The 21,210-nt window shown below is 44.0% G+C and overlaps 1 protein-coding gene across 4 annotated transcripts in view; it reads left to right on the forward strand.

Moving 5' to 3' along the window:
• Positions 1-21,210, forward strand: part of CTDSPL (CTD small phosphatase like) — a 121,724-nt gene that overhangs the window by 90,214 nt on the left and 10,300 nt on the right. For 2 of the 4 annotated variants that reach the window (XM_029244180.1, XM_029244183.1), the window contains exons 2-5: positions 544-701; positions 9,076-9,108; positions 16,349-16,450; positions 19,548-19,604. In XM_029244180.1, the coding sequence (XP_029100013.1) occupies positions 544-701; positions 9,076-9,108; positions 16,349-16,450; positions 19,548-19,604 (350 nt within the window). The remainder of the gene's footprint in view (positions 1-543; positions 702-9,075; positions 9,109-16,348; positions 16,451-19,547; positions 19,605-21,210) is intronic. The other 2 variants (XM_029244182.1, XM_029244184.1) reach the window with 1 other exon arrangement.

Consider the following 21,210-nt stretch of genomic DNA (forward strand, 5'->3'; position numbering starts at 1 on the left):
GCTCCTATCAACTTCTTGACAAATGGGTTTAAGAGTTTAAGAAGAGGGCTGCTTCGTGCCTTCACACATCTTATTTCTTAACCCATGAAGTTAGTTGTTTCCATGGTGAGCAGGGAGTGCCCAAGAACCCAGTTTCAATGTGACTCTTCCTTGGTACCCTTCACAGAGAAATGCTTCTCAGCGAGGGACAAGTCTGATTTGTGCCTGCAAGGATCTATGTTTTGAAGTAGCACTTGTGCAGGGTTGGAAGACTTTATCTGCTGGTCTCAGGAAGGCAGATGGCCCTGGGGATGGGTCAGCTAATGAGCAAGCAGCCCCCACTGGGCCGAGATCAGGGGAATTCTGTCCAGCCAGCAGGACTGGACTCCATCGACTGTCTGGCCCTCTAGGAGTCACGTAACAATCTTTTAGAGGAACTTCCTGGCTACCCTGGTCTTCTGGTCCTGAGTTGGTCTCCACATGTCAGGGCTCTGGGGCGGCTGCACGTTCGAGTTTTCCCGTAGTATTACAGTTGGCCACGCTGTGCTTTGTTTCTCTTCCCAGCATCCCAGTGCAACGTCAGCCTGAAGAAGCAGAGGAGCCGCAGCATCCTCAGCTCCTTCTTCTGCTGCTTCCGTGATTACAATGTGGACGCTCCGCCAGGCAGCAGCCCCGGTGTTCTTCCGCCGCTGGTGGAGGAGAACGGCGGGCTTCAGAAGAAGGTCAGTGCCGACGCAGCAGCCCCGGTGTTCTTCCGCCACCGCGCGCCTGTCCCGTCCTTGACGAGAATCCTTAGTCAGAATCTGTGACAGTATGTGCGCAGCCATTTACTTAAAGATTTGAAATTACCAAAAAAGTCATCTTTTTTGTTACAGGATATGTCAGTTATTCCCATTTAGCAACTGAAGAACATATTTGATGCGAGTTATAAGAGTCACTTCATATTTTTGTAACGTTCTGTCATGGGAAGTTGTATGAAAGAGAGTTAAAGAACCAGGAGCAGACAAAGAAATGGAAAGACCAGAGGAGACACAGAGACTTGGAAAAAAGCCAATAATAAATATAAGTGAATTTAACTACCTCGTTTAATAATAAACGTATTTGTTATATCTTCTTTCATATGTGTCAAATAAAAAATTTTAAGTCAGATCATCACAATAGGTTAAAAAAGAACAAATTCTACTCACATGCTGTCTAACAGACATCATATTCAAAACAAAATGACTCAGAACAGTTAAAAGTAGGAGAATGAGCAAAAAGACATCACACAAGTATAAACAAAAAGAAAGGGCTTCCGTGGTGGCGCAGTGGTTGAGAGTCCGCCTGCCGATGCAGGGGACATGGGTTCGTGCCCCGGTCCGCGAAGATCCCACATGCCGCGGAGCGGCTGGGCCTGTGAGCCATGGCCACTGAGCCTGCGCATCCGGAGCCTGTGCTCCACAATGGGAGAGGCCACAACAGTGAGAGGCCCGCGTACCGCCAAAAAAAAAAAAGAAAGCAGGGATTATAATAGTAATCTCAGTTGAAAGAGAATTTCAGGTAAAAAGCGTTGAAAGAGAATTTCAGGTAAAAAGCACTGAAAGAGACCAAGGAGATTATTCATTATCAAGGACACAAGAGTCATAAAACTTTATATCCCAAATAATGTGAGCAAAAGACATGAACTGACGTTTCATAAAATAAGAAACACAATTGGTCAGTAAACATGAAAAAATGTTCAATAGTTAGTAATCAAGGAAGTGCAAGCTAAAACAATGAGATATCCTTTTCCATCTATCAAATTATCAAAAGATATTTTTAAAAATAATATTTGGGTTTGGCATGGGGGTAGTGAGAGAGAGAGTAGAGGATGTAAATTGGTTATTGGTAGGAGTGTGAATTGGTTACACCTTTCTGGAGAGAAATTTGGCAGTGTGATCTCAAAACCTTAAAAATAGGGCTTCCCTGGTGGCGCAGCGGTTGAGAGTCCGCCTGCCGGTGCAGGGGACGCGGGTTTGTGCCCCGGTCCGGGAAGATCCCACATGCTGCAGAGCGGCTGGGCCCGTGAGCCATGGCCGCTGAGCCTGCGCGTCCGGAGCCTGTGCTCCGCAGCGGGAGAGGCCACAGCGGTGAGAGGCCCGCATACCGCAAAACAAACAAACAAACAAACAAAAAAAAAACCTTAAAAATATACCTATCTGTCCACCCAAGCAGTTCCTCCTTATTGACATGAGTATGGATGTGCAAAGATTTAACCATAAGATACTATCCAGCATAGATTATAATGTTGCAGAATTATAAGTGAGCCGATGATCGACAATAAACAATAAAAGACCTATACAGTAACCATACAATCAAATAGTATGCAGCTATTAAAAATGATGTCTCATAAATATTACTGATACAGGAAGATGTTCACAATATATCACTTAGGGGAAAAAAGGTTAAAATATAGTAGGCAAGTATATTTATAAGTATGTATATGGTCATAAGCACACATACACACACACACAGGCATTTACAAGACCAGAATGACATATGCCAAAATATGAAGAGATTATTTCAGACTTGTGGAATCTGTGTAAGATTTTCTCTTCTCCTCTGTGCCTTATTTCTTTTTCTTTTTGCTTTTCCCAATTTTCACAGAAAAGCTTAATTAGAAAATAGATTAGATTAGAAAATAGATTATTTTAAAAGTGCATACGAACATAAGGAAGAGGATTCTGGGAAGACTACAGCTTGGGCATGTGGTTCTGACCATTTAAATTCCCTCTCTGGATAAACCCAGGTGAGCCTGCTGGTGGAGCCTGGGAAGTACATCAAGGCCTCCACTTTTCCTGACATCTCCAGGGGAAAGAGAGGGCACAGAATTCATTCTCTCTGATACTCAGTAAGAAGCAGGGAACCACATCAGAGGAAAATGCTTGCCTCTCTTGCAGTCCTGGGATGAAGACTTGAAATGTGAAGTCCTGTGAGGTCAACAAGCCAGCGGGAGCCTGTGGATCCCCTTGGAAAGGGCCTGCATTGCCCACTTAATGTGTGTGGTCCCTGGAGGGGCTGCACTGATGAGCTGAATTGCTTTCAGTCTAGTGCCCTGGAGGAGCCCAGTAGTACAGGGACTTTTTCATCTCTTTGTGCTTTGTCAACTTGGGCTCTGCTGGACCATGAAAACAGCTCTGCCTCACAGTGCTGGGCCTCGCAGTGTTCCCTCATTTACCACTGCCGAGGAGATTCCAAGTTGAAAATCTAGAATGTGAGACTCCCACTGAGGTAAAACTAATGGAAAAGGTAGAAGAAAATGATAGTCCAAGAAATGAATTTTTTTTTTGACCCTGCCTCACGGCATGTGGGATCTTAGTTCCCCGACCAGAGATCGAACCTGCGCCCCCTGCATTGGAAGCAAGGAGTCTTAACCACTGGACCACCAGGGAAGTCCCGAAATGAATTTTGAGTATACAAATAAATTTTAGAACTTAAAAAAAAAAATCCCTTGATTTCTAAACACAAAAATTCAGTAAATGAACTGAGAAAAAGAGTGGGAATGATCACTGCTGAGAACTGCATTAATGTTCTGGAGGAGCAAGTGGAAAAAATATCTTAACAATTCAGATCAAAAACACAGAGTCAGTAATTGTGAGAGGTGGGAAGAAACATCTAGGAGACCTAACATGGAAATAATAGGAATTCCAGGAAGAGAAAAAGTAATAGAAGAAAATTTTCTTGAGCTGAAAAAAAACCTTGAATGTGCAGATTGAGAGGATTTACCAAATCTGCAGCAGGATTAGTGGCAGCAAGAAAAGGAGCACATGTATGCCTAGATATATGCCATTGAAATTCTGAAATTTAAGTATAAAGGAAATCTTACAAGCTACTGGAACAAGATATTTTCAAAGAAAGGAGAATTATACTAGCACCAGACTTCTCGTCAGCAACACTGCAAGCCAGAAGACTATGAAAAAATGTTTGCTACTGAGAGAAGAGTTACAAACCCAAAATTCTACATGTAACCAAGATAATCATTTATCTACTAAGGCAAAAGAAGTACATTTTCAGACATGGAATGATTCACAAAGGGGACAAAAAAAACAATCTGGGTGAGACTGATATTCAGTTATGATATAATTGTAGAAAATGTAGAAATAAATACAATTATTAGGAACAGAACTGTGATGAGTAGCACAATTAGAAAATAGATCCTCAAACTTCACAGAGAGTGAAAGGGAAAATAAACAGAATTGTGAACAAGCCATCAAAATTAAGGAAAGGGGGGACTTCCCTGGCCGTCCAATGGTTAAGACTCCTCACTTCCAATGCAGGGGGCACAGGTTCGATCCCTGGTCGGGGAACTAGGATCCTGCATGCCATGTGGTGCATCCAAAAAGAAAGAAGAATTAAGGAAAGGGGAAAATAAATAACAATAAATAGGAACCTAACAAAGAGTAGGCATAAAACCAAGTTTAATGAACGAAATTCTCCTAACAAAAGACCAAGACTCTATCAGATTGGCATGACAAATTCAGCTGGATGCTGTCTCCAAGAATACACCTGTATCAGATAGGAATGATTTTGGCAGCAAGTAAAAGAAAACTGACAAATAATAACTTAGCCAAATAGGAGATTCTTTTCCTCACGTATAAAACTTGATGCTGGCAGTTGCTGGATGTAGTTTAGATGCATGGTGATACCATCAGGGTCCCAAACTCTTTCTGTTCTTCTATCTTTTGATCTTTCTGCTCCACCGTTCTTGGAGTGTTTGCCTTCATCCTCATGCTTGTTGTTTACTATCATCTCAAAGTCACAGGCTTCGGATATCATATCCACATTTAAGAGAATACAAGAGGGAGGAGTAGCACTAGCCATGTCTGTCCGTTTTATGGAAATGCTTTCACAGAAAGTCCCAGGAAAGTCCTTCTGCTTATGTCTTATGGGCCAGGACTTTGTCACCTGGCTGCCCTCCAGCAGCAAGAGAGGCCTGAAAGGGGAAAGATTTATACCTGCAGTTTCCTGCTGTCAACGAAATCAGACCTCTTTTCACAGAGGAGAAAAGAGGAATCACTACTGAGTAGATTTAGGGTCAGTGTGAGTTCAGTTATGCTGCAGTAACAACTCCAAATCTTCAGAGGCTTAACATAAGGAAAGTTAATTTTTCATTCATGCTACATGTTTATCATGGGTTGGCTGGGCCATCTGTTCTGTGCCAATGTCCAATAGAAATATAGTGTGAGCCACATGTGTAATTTAACTTTTTCTAGCAGCCTCATTTTTTAGAATCTTTTTTAAAACTTGAGATTGATTTTTTAAATTTTATTTTTATTTTTTATTTGTTTGGCCATACCATACGGCTTGTGAGATCCCAGTTTCCCAACCAGGGATCAAACCCAGGCCCTCGGCAGTGAAAGCACAGAGTCCCAACCACTGGACTGCCAGGGAATTCCTGAAATTGATTTTAATAAGAGATTTTTATTTAACCCAATATGTCCAAAATGTTATTTCAGCATGTAATTGATAGAAAAAATTATCAATGAGATAAAATTTACATTCTTTTATCTTACTAATTCTTCAAAATCTGATATGTATTTTATACTTACAGCACATCTTAAATTTGGACTAGCCACATTTCATGTGCTCAACAGCTACATGTGACTAATAGCTACTGTTATTCTATTAGATAACTCTATCTTATCCTCATTCATGGACCAGACTAAGGAGGTCCCATCTCTTTGCTTCCGTGATTGTCACATCAGCAGAAGGGGAATGTGGTAAATCACACTGGCTCTTAAAATTTTCACTCAGAGGTAACAAGACTCATTTCAGCTTACATTTTATTGGCCAAAGCAATTCACATGATTACACCTAACTTCAAGGACTGTGGAAGTGTAATCCTACCATGTGCCCAGAAAGAGAACTGGAATTATTTGGTAAACAGTGCTGATGACTGCTACAGTATGCAGCTAATAGCTTTTGAGCCAGCATCTAACATACAGTGATACCAAAAAAAGGTAGAAAATAAAGAGATGGGCAAAATGTACAAAGCAGATCAAATAAATAGAAAGCAAAAGTGGCGATATTAGTATCAGACAAAACAGAATTCAGGGCCAAAAACATTAAACAAGAGAAAGAGGGACATTTTGTGATAAAAGAACTAATACATGCAGTGTACAGTAGCCATAAACCTTTACATACCAATCAACAGTACAGCCAAAATACATAGAAGAATATCATTTAAACATGATATAAAGCTGTCTTCTAAAAATAAACAGCAAACAACATAGGAAAATCATTGGAAGTTCTGGCTAATGTAATAAGATAAGAAAATGAAACAACTGATATAAATATGGAAAAGATAGAAAACCAGTTTTATTTGCAGATGGCATGATTATTTACAGTGAAATACTACCAAAAAATGAGAATCACTAAAACGTTTTGATGTGGTGGCTCTTATTTCTTGAGAAGTGTGTTGTGTTTCTGAATAGGAAGACTTAAAATTTATACAGAAGAAAAAAAATGTCTAAGAACAGCTGAGAGGGCTTCCCTGGTGGCGCAGTGGTTAAGAATCCACCTGCCAGTGCAGGGGACACGGGTTCGATCCCTGGTCCGGGAAGATCCCACACTCTGCAGAGCAACTGAGCCCGTGCACCACAACTACTGAGCCTGCACTCTAGACCCCACGAACCACAGCTACTGAGCCCACGCGCCACAACTACTGAAGCCCGCGCACCTAGAGCCCGTGCTCTGCAACAAGAGAAGTCACCGCAATGTGAAGCCCGCGCACCGCAATGAAGAGTAACCCCTACTCGCCCCAACTAGTCAGAAAGCCCGTGCCCAGCCACGAAGACCCAACACGGCCAAAAATAAATAAATTTTTAAAAAAAGAACAGCTGAGAAATTTTTGGAAAAATATTAATATAATGAAAGATACCTAGACTTAAGAGATATTAAGCTGTACTGTACATTGGTGTAGAAAAACATAAGTGGAATTTGTATGATGAGATTTCATTGTAAACCCTATCACAGCCCCGAATTCTGGTATCTCCCCTCAAACTCTCAATTTTCCCAATTGGAAAATCATTGCTGAGGAGAATCCCCATTAGTGAAGGGAACATAGTTTGTACCCTAGTCCTGTAAAGGATTTAAAATGTGAAGAATCACTGCTGTCGTAGTAAAAGTTATTTTTACCTAGTACCTGCCTAGATGAATGACTTGAGAAGATGGTGGTGCAGCCCTGGAAGGTTTCCTGGAGCCCTTAGCCATATCTACCAGAGAATAAAGTCCTTAAAGGGAGCTCCTCTGACAGAGCTGGGCTTAGCTGGACCTAGTGTTCACTCATGGAAACGTCCTTTGGTTAACACTTGTCATAGTGGCTTTTTAAAGAATTAAGTTAACTCTGAGTAGTGCATCGTTTGCATAATCCGCGACCCTTCAGTATGTGAGACCAGACCTTGTAGAAAGAGCCTATGTCAAAGTGGGGCGACTCTGCCCTTTGCACTCACCTGGTCAGGACACCTGGAACGTAAAGCCCAGGCTCAGTAGATGTGGAAGCCGATTCCAGGCATATCTCTACTGCTGCCTCCTGGGCTCTCCCAGCCTCTTGGAGCTCAGCCTGCCAGAGGAGGAGGGAAGGCTGTGGACAGAGTGCAACAGATAGTTCCATCCACCCTGCATATTTACTGTCCTGGAGAAAAGCTTCAGAGCAGTGGCCTGGGGTGGCTACCACTGTGACCGTCACAGTTACAGCCTGGACTGGAGACAAGTTGCCCAAAATAAAAGTGTCTGCAGCCCCTGTCTGGAGGCTAGAAGGAGTCAGCACTCAGAAGGTCCCAATGGCAGAGACCCTGGAGGACTTCTCAGTGCAAGGACAGAGTGAAAGCCATTGCTGGACGCTCACTCATACATGCGTATCCCATGTACACACACACGTAAACCTCTAGGGTAATTTTCAAGCCCACATACTTGTCTAGGGTGGCACCTTTGGTTGTGGTCTGTGTTTTGTCAAGCCCTTCCCAAATAACCGTTTTGCGGTGTTATCTCTCACCTCACTGATGTGCTCACCTGGTCTGAAGGTACACCTGTGTGTTAGGGCTGTTTGCCATCTCCCACTAGCACAGTGGTTCTCAAATGGAGATGACTTTGCCCCCTAGCGAACATTTGGCTGTGTCTGGAGCCATTTTTTTTTAACATTTTTATTGGAGTAAAATTGCTTTACAATGGTGTGTTAGTTTCTGCTTTATAACAAAGTGAATCAGCTATACATATACATATATCCCCATATCTCTTGCGTCTCCCTCCCTCCCACCCTCCCTATCCCACCCCTCTAGGTGGTCACAAAGCACAGAGCTGATCTCCCTGTGCTATACAACTGCTTCCCACTAGCTATCTATTTTACATTTGATAGTGTGTATATGTCCATGCCATTCTCTCACTTTGTCCCAGCTTACCCTTTCCCCTCCCCGTGTCCTCAAGTCCATTCTCTATTAGGTCTGCATCTTTATTCCCGTCTTGCCCCTAGGTTCTTCATGACCTTTTTTTTTTTTAGATTCCATATATATGTGTTAGCATACGGTATTTGTTTTTCTCTTTCTGACTTACTTCACTCTGTATGACAGACTCTAGGTCCATGCACCTCACTGCAAATAACTCAATTTCGTTTCTTTTTATGGCTGAGTAATATTCCATTATATATATGTACCACATCTTCTGGTCTGTCTGGGAGGCAGAGTGGAGCCCAGTGCCCTAACTGTGGAATATCTTTGAGTTCCTCCTGTTCATCAAATCCCACCAAGGGGGCTTCCCTGGTGGCGCAGTGGTTGAGAGTCCGCCTGCCTATGCAGGGGACACGGGTTCGTGCCCCGGTCCGGGAGGATCCCACATGCCGCGGAGCGGCTGGGCCTGTGAGCCATGGCCGCTGAGCCTGCGCGTCCGGAGCCTGTGCTCCGCAACGGGAGAGGTCACAACAGTGAGAGGCCCGTGTACAGCCAAAAAAAAAAAAAATCCCACCAAGGTACAGAGAACAGGCAGTCATACAGCCGCTGTACTCAAGAGTGCTTTGAAGTTTCTTTTGAGAATATGATCTACTTCTCTTTGAACCTGACAGTGATTTTTTTTTTTCTCTCTCCTCAGGGTGACCAGAGGCAGATCATTCCCATACCAAGTGTATGTATATTTATCCAATTTTACTTAAAGAGTTATAGAATCTTGTAGCTTTCGGCTTACTAATATAAAAGATTTTTTAATGTTTTTGCTTATATTGCATTTTTATCGTGTGGTATTAACAGCTCTGGTCTGTTGAAGAAAAAAAAAAAAAGTGAAGCTACATTTTAAACCAAGAGCAGGAAGTTCTGTACGAGTTTCCTTTCTTAGGAACAGCAAGGCAACCAGCCTCTATTAACCACATTCTCACCTTTCTCTCTGCAAAGGGCCTCCACGTCTCTTAGTAAGCCGAGGCAGCACTCCCCAACTCCATAGACTGCAAGAACATACTTTTGCCCCAATAGGTTTCTTTGCAACAGGTTCTGTCCCAGTGGAACTAGGTTCACCACACCCCCATCCCAGGGGAGCAGACCATCCCTGACTGTTCAGCAGTGTCGGTAGCTTGGCCGTGGCTCTGATCAGAAAAATCTCCTCAGTCGTATTCCCTGAACTTGCAGAATCACCCTACCATCACCACCATCCTGCCCTCTGCCCCCCAAATCCCACAGGCTGGTTGTACTGCAACTCTGCCCCAGCCAAGTACTCCCTTGGACCACCAACTTCTGTTTTCAGTCCTGGAATTTGGGATACTAGCTGCACCAGTGTCTGCCCCAGCACAGGCCTGGACCGGCCACCCCTCAGACAGCTGCTCTCCCCACCGCTCCTTTGCTTCCGTCTTCTGTGCCAGCCGAGCCGTGTGGCCTGAGGCCAGTCAGCAAGCAAGAAGCAGACCAATGACCGACTCCCAAAAGAAACTTGCAGTTGAGATGTCTGTATCAAACAGGATCTCTCAAACAGTCCTGTGTCCTTAGAGAAGGATTTAGGTTTTTAAAAGTTGTCCAGAAATTGATTTTTTTTTTCGGCCACACCGCACGTGGCTTGTGGGATCTTAGTTCCCTGACTACAGATTGAACCCGGGCCCTCGATAGTGAAAGAGCGGAGTCCTGACCACTGGACCGCCAGGGAATTCCCAGAAATTGATATTTTAATCCATAAAGATTCTCTGATTCAAATCTAATCATCTATCTTTACTTGGACTTTTTCACATGTTTTCTGGGAACATCCAAGAGACACAGCAATCTTACATTGAAGGAAATGATGGATTTCATTAGTACAGTTTGACTTCAAATTTGGCGATGCATGTCACCTATAAATTGCCCAAAATATTTTTGTTAATTTCACTTATTTTCACAACATTAACTCTCCATTGATTAACAGGTTGCAAGGGTTTGTGGAGTGATTCTGACTTTGCTAGCGTGCCTGGGAGTTGGACTTTGTTGGGAACTGACTTTGATCAAAAACATGGGTCAGTCAGCACGACTTCTTATCCAGTGTTTGAGTAGGATACCCAAGGGGATTGATACCAGAGGCCTCTTTTTAATCTTTATACAAAGTAGTTTCGTATATTTTTCCTGCAAAGGTGTCTGCATTCAACAGGTGGCATCTCTCCCCCTACCTCTGAGACTCCGATAGCACTGGTTTTTTCCCTCAAAGTTAATTCACAGCTATCTGTAAAGTTAAGTGCTGAATGAAAGCATTTGTCAGAGTAAACGCTCTACTGGGCACCCACAGTAGAGAAAAATGACTCTTTCTTCACAAATCTCTTTCTAGAGTCCCAGAATAAAATAGTCAAGAGGAAAAAGATGCTTTGTGTAATTTAGCCTAGTGTTAGGTCAGTAAACCACAGACTGCTTCCTACATGTGAGACACTGGGTCAGGCCTTATGAATCTGAAATATCTTGCAAGAAAGCAAAGCCTAGCTAAAGTAACTTGCATCTTTTTTTTTTAAAGCTCTTTTTTTTTTAATTAATTAATTTTATTTTTTGTCTGTGTTGGGTCTTCATTTCTGTGCAAGGGCTTTCTCTAGTTGCGGCAAGCAGGGGCCACTCTGCATCGCGGTGCGCGGGCCTCTCACTGTTGCAGCCTCTCTTGTTGCGGAGCACAGGCTCCAGACGCGCAGGCTCAGTAGTTGTGGCTCACAGGCCTAGTTGCTCCGTGGCATGTGGGATCTTCCCAGACCAGGGCTCGAACCCGTGTCCCCTGCATCGGCAGGCAGATTCTCAGCCACTGCGCCACCAGGGAAGCCCAGTAACTTGCATCTTTGAATAAGTACTCCCAGAACAGCAGTTCCACCAATGGGTACCGTGTGATCTCCACTGCCTGCTTAGCATGCAGCACTAAACCCAAGTCCATCTGGAGAACAGCTCTGCCCCAGGATTCGAGCCTTGGGGTCTCCTGCAAAATCTGCACCTACCTGTCGAGACTGCAGCTCACATAAACAGTAGCCCTGCCTTTTCTGGACCACGGGGGACCTGGTTAGTGCTAGGAGCCTCTGAGAGCTTGTTGGAGGGCTACCACACAGGACCAGAAATCCAGGCTTGTGCTGAGCCTCCAAACCAAGTCCCCACACCCGCTGAAAGCTTTTTCCAGGCCCAGAAGACGAAAGGTTCCCCTAAGCCTGTGGGTGCCCAGAGGAGATCCGGCTGGAGTTCCCATCTCTTGCTGCTCACCTCATGAGCCCTCCATTTTTTATTCTCATGCTGCTGTTTATATGTGCAGCCTCCATCTTTTGATTTTTTTTTTACTAAGCTCATTTTTTCATTATTCACTTTTCATTATTCACATTTTTTCATTATTCAAACTCATGGTTTAAAAAATTGCTGCAAGATTAAAATAGAAAAAACAAAATCTCCCAACTTGATCCCACTCTCTAGAATAGCCTTCTAACATTTTTTGTATATCCTTGCAGAAATTTTCTAAATCAACACAGGCATATTTAAACAAATGAGAGTGTTGCGAGTTGCTTTTTGCTTTTATCAGGGTACCTTGAACATCCTTCCAGATATTAGTACATAGCGAGCTGCCTCATTGTTTTACATGTAGTTGATGGCATTTACATTGTGTCCACTTTTGTGCTATTACAAATATTCTTGTGCTTGTGTGTTTGTCAACCTGAGTGATAGTATCTGGGTGATCAGTTCCTAGTTGTGGAAATGCTAGGTCAAAGGGTATACTTTATATTTCTGGTAGATTAAAGGCAAATTGCTCTCTGAAAACCTAATTTACATTCCCAGCAAGAGCCCATTCCCTTTTCAAAAATGGTAATTAGCAAATACTTTGATCTCTGCTAATCTGAAAGTAAAGATTTATTGCTTTGATTTGCATTTCTTCATGAATGAGTATGAACATCTTTTCACAAGTTTATTGTCCATATGTATTTCTTCTTACCTATTCATTTCTTCTAGATTTTATACTATTATCTTTTTAAATTTCAAGGAAATTAGCACTCTCCCCCAAATTTATGATATATTTTTTGGTCTTGTTTATAATCATTTGGCCACAAAGGAGTGTAATTTTATATAGGGAAATGTGTTCATCTTGTCTTTTATGGCTCCTGAACTTTATGTCATGCTTAGAAAGCTCTCCCCACTCTATGACTATGACCCACTTGTCTCCTAGTATTTTAACAGTTTCATCATTACACTTAAATCTTTGATCCATCTGGATTATATTGGTGTAGGGCGTGAAGTCGCAATCCAGCTTTATTTGCTTTTCCAGGTGGCAAGTCAGTTGTCTCAGCATCATTTATTGAGTAACCCATCTTTTGTACACCTATTAGAAATAACATTTTTATCTGGATTTGATCTTAAACGTTTCACTTAGTAACATTTGTCTCCCAACTGGGAGCTGGGGTTTGGGGCCCTCTGTACCTCTTATCGGAAGCCTCATGTTCTGTCCAGTAGAAGTCAGGTGTTGAAGGGTAAGGAAAAATGCAGAGGGACAGGCTTGGAAACGGTGAAGTTTGGTGGTGACTCTGAAGGTGAACACACTCCGATGCTTTGGCCCCAGTGAGGACCAGACCCCTCCCGTTCCCCACATGCTCGCTGGGATCACTAAGTCCCTGGTGCTTCCAGCTCGGGGTCGACAGTGCAGCTGAGCCATAAAATTGCTGAAAGTGGAGAGGAAAAATTTGTTTTCTAACAGTTACGTCTCTATGCTGTCGGCCTAAGCCTTTTAGTAAACAGTAGTATACTTTTTTCCACCAAACCTTATGAAGATCATATAAGCAGAGCAACTCCTCTAGTTAGAGCTGGTGTCCAGTCTCCTTTGCCCCTCCTGCAGCAGCCCCTAGAGTTCTGCCCTGAGCTCGGGAGGTGCGAGGGGAGGGAGGTGGGCAGTGTGCAGACTTGGAGCCTGAGAACTCAAGTGCACAGACAACCATCCAGCATACCAAGAAGAGGCACCACTCTGTAAGATTTGCAAGGGTGTGTTATGGGGTGGATACCTTAGATTAACTATTCCTGGCTGCCCGTTCACAGCCAAGGACAGGAACTTTCCCGTCCACTTCCAGAAAGAGCAATGGCATGAATGCCCTTCTCAAACCTCCCCCTCCCCCCATGCTTTCTTACTCCCACCCCACCCCCCTGGCAGTGCCCGCCTGTGCTTGGGAGCAAGTCACTGTGTTTAGAAAAGGCTCTTCTTGATATAACTGGTGTTTCCCCTGTTCCTCAGCTTGATGATGACCTGAGAGAAAATTTGCATGAGGACATTTTTTAGTTAATGATTCAAGCATCACCTGAGCAGATCAATTGAAGTCACAAAACACTATCGCAATTATCTAGTATCCTCGCATGTTCCAAGGACACAGCTCTCCAGAAGAATTCTTACCACTGGTCTGAGGAATTTGCATTAATCTAAAGCCAAGCTCTCAGGGAAGCCCCGTGCATTTAGGAACTGGGCTAAGGATTAATGGACCGCCCCCTGCAGCGTGTCGCCCCAGCCTGGCCTTGTTCTCTGCAGCAGAAATGCTAAATCAATAGCTTGCTTATTATGCCTGTCACCCCGCTTGCTCTTTTCTCTCTTAAAATAGTGCGGGGAGGCTTTTTCCTTACTGTTAACTCAGAGAATGCTTGTAAAGTGTGGGTTAAACCTGCGAAGAAAGTAATTTTCATTCTCTGGTTTGGAAAATAACTGAGCCACTTTGGGCAGAGCTTTGATGTTTTCAGATATGCTAGGGATAGAAGTTCTAGATCCTTATTTTCCAGGCTAGCAATTACTTAAAGTTAAAATGCTGTTTTAGTCTATAAACGCATAGAAAAAGGGCTAGACAGATACACAGCAAACTAAAAAAGGGGGGCACCTGGGGAAAGGAATTGGGGGGGTGAGCATGGAAGAGAGAATACTTGTGTTTTATATGTCTATATTCTTTACAATGAGAATGTGTTTTATTACATAATTGTATAATAGAAAATTAAAACAAATTTTATTCTGGTCACAAGCATGCTTTCTGCTATGGCTCACACAACAGAAATAACCCCAATCCTCTCTATTACGTTCATTTATTGGGCTCATCACACCCTGCCTTTTGAAACCTCTTTTGAACTTCTTGCAAGTTTATTTTAATTTTTTTAATAAAACCTGCCTGCTTGCTGATTTGTAACGAAGGACATAGTCCTTTCCAGGACACTGGGTCCCACGCTCCAAGTCTAAGGCACGCCTTTCCCAGTGCCACATTCTCAGGGATACTGCCTGGTGAACATTCATTAGAGCCAAGGGAGTTGGGAGGCCATAAGGGCTTTTTCTGCTGGATGATGTTGGAGAGAATGAAACACCCACGCTTACTAGAGATAGCCCCCCAGGAATTAGAAATGCTCGTGTCTCCACCCATTGCTTCATCCTACTCAGCCCCGACAATCCCTCCAGCCAAGGTGATCATAACACTTGCAAATTTACCTACCCTGTTGACCGCCTGCTTTACATTCACTATTGAACCAGCTCAAGTCCAAAACTGACATGAATTCCCTGACTAATGTTCAACTGAACCCCCCCCCAAAAAAAAAAAGAGAGAGAAAGAAATAGCCATTTAAAAGGGAATACTTATTGATTTCATTTTTTTCTTGTTTTATTTGATAAGCTAAATTGTCCATTCTTCAGTGGTTAGGAACAGATATTTTCTTGTGTTTTGTTTTGCATTAAATATGGAACAGAGCTTGACCTTCCTCCAGGACAGAAAATTAGCTAGTTAACATTGGATACTGAATATGCCACAAAGTAAACTGAAATACTTCAAATCACTTCTAGAATGAGGCAAGGCCCAAGAAATAAATACTCAAAATCAAGAATGAGGTTGGCTGAAGATATCTAGCATTTTATTAACTCTTTATGACTCCTTTATTATAACATGAAAGTCAGCTACTACAAAGACATATAAATGGATTTTCTGGTTAACACGCAACATGTGGATTAAAGTATAACTTCCAGGGACAGAGACTCCAAGGGGTAAAAGCGCCACCTTTGCTCGATATTACACCACAGTGGGGCACGTACAACGCAGGGCACTGTACGTGGACCAGTTCTATTTCTGTTTCCTATTATTGGAGGTCACTTTGGATTGCATTTTGCTGGTAGTTCTATAGTTTCTCTTAAAGTTTTTTGAAAGCTTCAGTCACTTTTAAAAAAAAATACTATGGTCCAATAAAGCTCTAAAATATGCTTATATACCACAGTGAATTTCAGATGAAATATGACCCCGGAACATAGGCTGCATGGTTAGAGTAGTGATTATAATTTAACATTCATTTTCATGTTGTCCCTTTTTTTTTTTGCGGTATGCGGGCCTCTCACTGTTGTGACCTCTCCTGTTGCGGAGCACAGGCTCTGGACACGCAGGTTCAGCGGCCATGGCTCACGGGCCTAGCCGCTCTGCGGCATGTGGGATCCTCCCGGACCGGGGCACGAACCCCTGTCCCCTGCATCGGCAGGCGGACTCTCAACCACTGCACCACCAGGGAAGCCCATGTTGTCCATTTTAATAATAACAATAGCCACCACATATGTGCCAGGCAGAATGCTGGGTGTTTTACTGCAATTATAGCTGATAACAACCTTTCGTGGTAGGTATTATCGTCCCAACTCACAGCCAAAGAACAGACAGAGCTGATATTCAAACCCAAGTTTGTCTGGTTCCAAAGCCCAGGCCCTCATAATAGCCGTTCAGGCAAGTGGCACAGTATTTGCTTGGTAAAACTTCAATTGCAAACTGCTTATTCCTATTGTTTTTAATAAAATTCCATGATGTGCTTGACCAGGCATTTAAATGTTTGGTTTCATTTCTGACCTCACTGACATAGTGTAATACAATTATAAGGGATTTGGTTTGTCTTTTACATAAAGGTAATAATACTGATTTTTTCCCCCCCTTTAGCCACCAGCTAAATATCTCCTTCCAGAGGTGACGGTGCTTGACTATGGAAAGAAATGTGTGGTCATTGATTTAGATGAAACATTGGTGCACAGTTCATTTAAGGTAAATCAACATAAGAAAACAATCAGTGATCTTTGTGATTTGGTCACAGTTGTATTGGAAAAGGGAAAATTAAAAGGATGAAAGCTTGTGGTTGTTGGCGTACGGCCTCACTGTTTATGAGATCCCAATAACAGTTGCTTATTAACTCAGGTGAACATTAACTCAAGTAGCTGAATATTAACTAACATGATTAGTTTGGGGCTGCTAATATCCCTGAGACTTCATTCTTACGTATGCAATTTGAGTTTTCCAACACTCTGCCCCCTGCAGAAATACTTTTCAGGTGGCACAAGGCAATCAGTGCCCCAGGACACTGCTATGTGTTTGTCAAGGTAACCAGAGCGCTGTACATCCTGCAAGTTGTATTGGGAGGGGCAGGGGAGGCACTGTTGAAAACCATCAAGCAACCGACTATCCTGGAAATTTTCCCAGACCAAGTTTTGGAAGATGCCCAACTCTGAAGAAGACTTCCAGAGTTAACGGCATCTGAACACATTCAGCCATTTACCTTGACCGTTTTCATGACAAGAGGTTGCTGGAGTTTTTCCTAAGCTTCATGGCTTAATGTGTATCCACCTGCCTGACCTCCCTCCTGATGGCTGCGGGGCCGCAGTGGGCTCAGCTTGCTCTCCATCTTCATCTCCCCGCCAGAAAAACAGCCAAGATTACAAATTACCCGAGGGCCTCTATGCAGGGACAGCTATGGCTACACTCTTGGGAAATGAGTTAATTAATCGTTTTTCCATTTTTTGAAATTGTTTAAAAGAAGCAAATGATAAAAAAAAGTTTGGAAATAGGGGACTGGTGTGTTGGGGAAAAGAAGCAGGTGTGTAGGGTCCTTGTCCTGTTTTCCTTGGGTGTTTCTGGTGATGGAACTGCTCTACTATTGCTGGCCAGTTAGACCACATTCTTCTTTTTACCCCCAGCCCATGACCCCGTTTACTTTGCTGAGAGACGTGAAAGCACCACCTAAGATGGAGTGTGTGTCTGACACCAGCCAGTCACTCCTTGATGGCTCTGTGGGAAGTGGGAGAGCCATCAAATTTTCCTGAAGACCTTTCTGCCAGACACATCCCTCCTTGTGCCTGCTTCTCACTAAACAGAACCCTCCTTGACAGGACAAGGCCAGGCAGTTGTCCTAGAGTCCTTTGGAGAGTGGAGGCGGGGCCACACTTACCCCTGGCAGTGAGAAATGGCCCGGCTGGCAGCTGGGGCACGTAGGTACCACTCATTCCCCAGCCCCACGAGGGCCCTTCCAGGATTGGTCCCAGGGCTGCAGTGACCTTATATCCCAACTCAACACTGAATGGCATTGGAAGCCTTTTCTCCCCCATGGGCAGGATGCTCAAGGCTTTTTCAAGTCCCTGAGGAAGAAAGCCCTTTAGGACAGGGGTCAGTTGCCACTACAGCATAGATCAGCTTCATTCCAAGCAGCTCTGGGAGTGTGGGCATCGCTGGCCAGACTGCCCAAGGTTACTGAGGGTTCCTGCCTCCAAAGGCGAGGCCTTGGCAGCCCCTGGTGTCTCCAGGGCCTACTCAGAGGGCATTGATGCGACAGGCTGACGTGAACAGCATCTCTTTGTTTCTTCCCTCCCTGGCCTGCCTACATTTGCGAGCGGAATATTCTTTATCATATGGTTTTTAAGGTTCTGGGCATTTCAAAGCCCTTTGAGAATCCGAAAGCTGTGAACCTCTCTCCTTGAAACTGCGCATCTGTACAGCACGCAGGGCCAGGACCCAGGTTTACAGCCCTGGCTTTGGCCCGGTCTCGTGCAAGAAAAGATGGAGGGCAGTGCTTGCTCTGAGCTGGGCAGTGGTTTTCTCTTGTTCTATACTCTGTGGAATATGATTTCACAGTCTAATGCCTTGGGAGAATTTCTTCCTTCAGTCTCTTGTTTTCTAGCCTGATTCTCTATTTTAGTTGTGAAATTACAAAATACCGAACTCATCCTTGGCCTTCCAACCAAAGCAGTGAAGACACTATAATCTTAAGCCTCAGGTGCTCTGCTGAGTGCTTAGTAATGGTTCTGTGATCTAGTATTTTCCACCTTTTTTTCAGTTTACATATCAAAGAACAATGTGTGTGTACAGTAATGGGCTTAAAGGCAGAGACCCCAGTTCAGATTGTGACCAGAGTGCCCTGTGGCCACCACACACGTGTTCTCCCTCCCTCTGTTTCTCTCCTACGTGTCCCGAGGGTTTGTGGTCTCATGATTCTCTTGGGCCTGTTCATTTCTACCTGATTTGTGGAATTCCATTTAGAACTGTATGTGAGTCTATCATTGAGAACGTAGTGACTGCCAAAGCTTCCTGTTTGAATTTTAAGTGTTATTAAGTGTCAGAGTTACTTTAAATATGCAGAGGTTTGTGAGTGTGCTACGTATTGTGTTACACAGAGCAGAACAGTCTGGGGTGGGCTGGCTCTCCCCACCTCCCACAGTAGGAGATGGTGCCAGGCAAGGCCTGAAATCACTGATGCATGCTGGATGGAGGTAAGGGCACTCATCAGATCCCTTGCTCTAGTTGTGGAAGACAGGAGAATCCGGGGTCCAGAGGGGAAAGAGCCCGCCCAAGGTCATGGCTGTGGCCTCTGACTTCACCCCACATATCCGATGGCCCCACTTGGGGTCCATGTGTTGAACATCTGTCAAGCAGCCCGTCACAGGGCAGTCTGCACTTGTGGGTCCAAGACAAATTCTTTTCCCCTGAGTAGAACTGTCCTCGGGGATCGTCAGGCTCTCACCTCCTCCCCCTGGTGGCCAGCAGTGGTTCCTGCCATGCTGGGAGGGCTCTAGGCAAGAGCGGGGAGTTTGACAAGCCCCGTTCCCAAGCCAGGTGCACCACTCTTTGCACTCTTTGCAGGGAGGTGATAAAAAAGTTGCACCAAGATGCTGAAAATGTAACAATGTTCAGAACAGAAAATAATGTGCTTTTCTTCTTGTGCTTATTTTGAGGAGCCATGGCATGCTTCAACATCCTCCTGAATTGTTTTTTCCAACAATAAAAACATTGGTCCAGGCAAGCTTTTTTGGTGCTGAAGTTTCCAATTTTATTTTGTTCTTTCAGACATACTAATTATAGTTTCTTTTTTCTCTAGCCTATTAGTAATGCTGATTTTATTGTTCCCGTTGAAATCGATGGAACTATACATCAGGTAAGAAATCAAAGCTAAATCTGAGTTTCAGTTAGCATTTTTTAGTAATTATGTTTCCTGTGAACTGTATTTCTAAATTCCCATTTCATAGTCTTTTTATTCCTAAATCAAAAGGAAGTAGATTTTATTAAAAATGCAATGATGTTCTGTTTTTTTTTTTCACTCAGATGAATTTTATACTTAGTTTATAAGGGAAACTAACCTATTTGTAAATATTAGATGTGGTTGCAAGTTCAAATAGTTCTTTGATTTGATGCAGACTGTTAGAAGTTTCCGTATCCCCCACTGGCCTAGCTTGATAGTCTAATTAACTTCCCTGTGTAATTGCTTCAACTACTCTCCTAGCAGACAACAGGAGAATGTCACAAGTCACCCGCTTATGGTAGGTTCTCGGGAAAAGTTGTCCGCTTCCAAGGCCAGCCAGTCCAGACTTACCTTGTCACTCCTGCATCGTGTTCTCCAGTGAATATTTAGCAAAATCCAACCCAAAAAGGAAAGGAGGAAGGGTGTGCGTATTTTGGATCAGCAGGCAGCTTTGACTAAAGATGCCCTAGTCAGCTGGCATACATCTTTGTTCTGATTTTTTTTCCCCTTATTTTCCTTTTTTCTTCATGAAGCTCCTCTGGAAATAGTTTCATTTATGAAATATTGGAAACATTGTAGGAAGACATTGTAGGTTTTCCGCAGGGATGATCCAGTCATCTTCCTTGTCAACCCCAAGATCTAAAGGGAGGGTCTCTGGCCTGGTGTGTTTATATCCCAGGAGGAAAACTCTCCCTTGGTGCTTGAGCCGTAACAGGATGTCTTTCCTTAATGATGTCGGTAGTCTCTTTGGCCCTTGAGTGCAGGGTGTCAGAGCTGGGGGAATCGGCTGATCCAGCCACCTCATAGCACACATGGGGAAACTGAGGCTTAGCCAGGGAGAGGATTGGTTCAAGGTCATACAGGAGGAAGAATTAAAATGAGAGCTCCAGTCTCCTGTTCCTAACCCAGGGCTCTTTTGGTGATACTCGAGTCCCTCTCCTCCCCTGCCAGGAGGTCCTGCCAGGAATCCGTCCAGTCCCTGGGAAAGGCAGCTCTGTCCCTGGTGTCTCCACACTTCACACTTTTAAAAGCCATCAGGGAGCAGGCACTTGGGCATTTAACATTTGCAGAAGTGTCAACAGAATTAACTTAGCATCTGAGAAGCAGTTAAGGCTTCTGCATTTATTATCTTGGCTCGTGTTACAAGATAATGAGACAAAGGAGAGGCTGCCCACTGGCATGGCAGGAATTAGGAGAGAAATTAATCCTTTGTTCCTCGTGACCGTGAGCGTGGCCCTCAGGACCTGACCTGCTATGGCCAGCCCATTCTCGAAGGAGCCGCCCAGCTGCCCCAGCCCTCCAGACTGTGCTGTGATTCACTTGGTGGTAGACACCCCAGAGCTGGGGTCAGAAACTCTCTCTCCTGAGGGAATGAAGCCACAGGTGCCCAGAGGAGGACCAAGGCCCTGGCGAAGGCCGTGGCCTCGTTCAAGTAATCCAGGATAGGCTGTGCAGGTCCCAAGGGGCCTATTCTTGGTTACTTGCACGCGGACGCGGGCCTGGACGCTGGCCTCCGGGCCCA

This window comes from Monodon monoceros, unplaced genomic scaffold, assembly GCF_005190385.1.
Source record: "Monodon monoceros isolate NGI ecotype Baffin Bay Population unplaced genomic scaffold, NGI_Narwhal_1 Super_Scaffold_3, whole genome shotgun sequence".
Taxonomy (NCBI): domain Eukaryota; kingdom Metazoa; phylum Chordata; class Mammalia; order Artiodactyla; family Monodontidae; genus Monodon; species Monodon monoceros.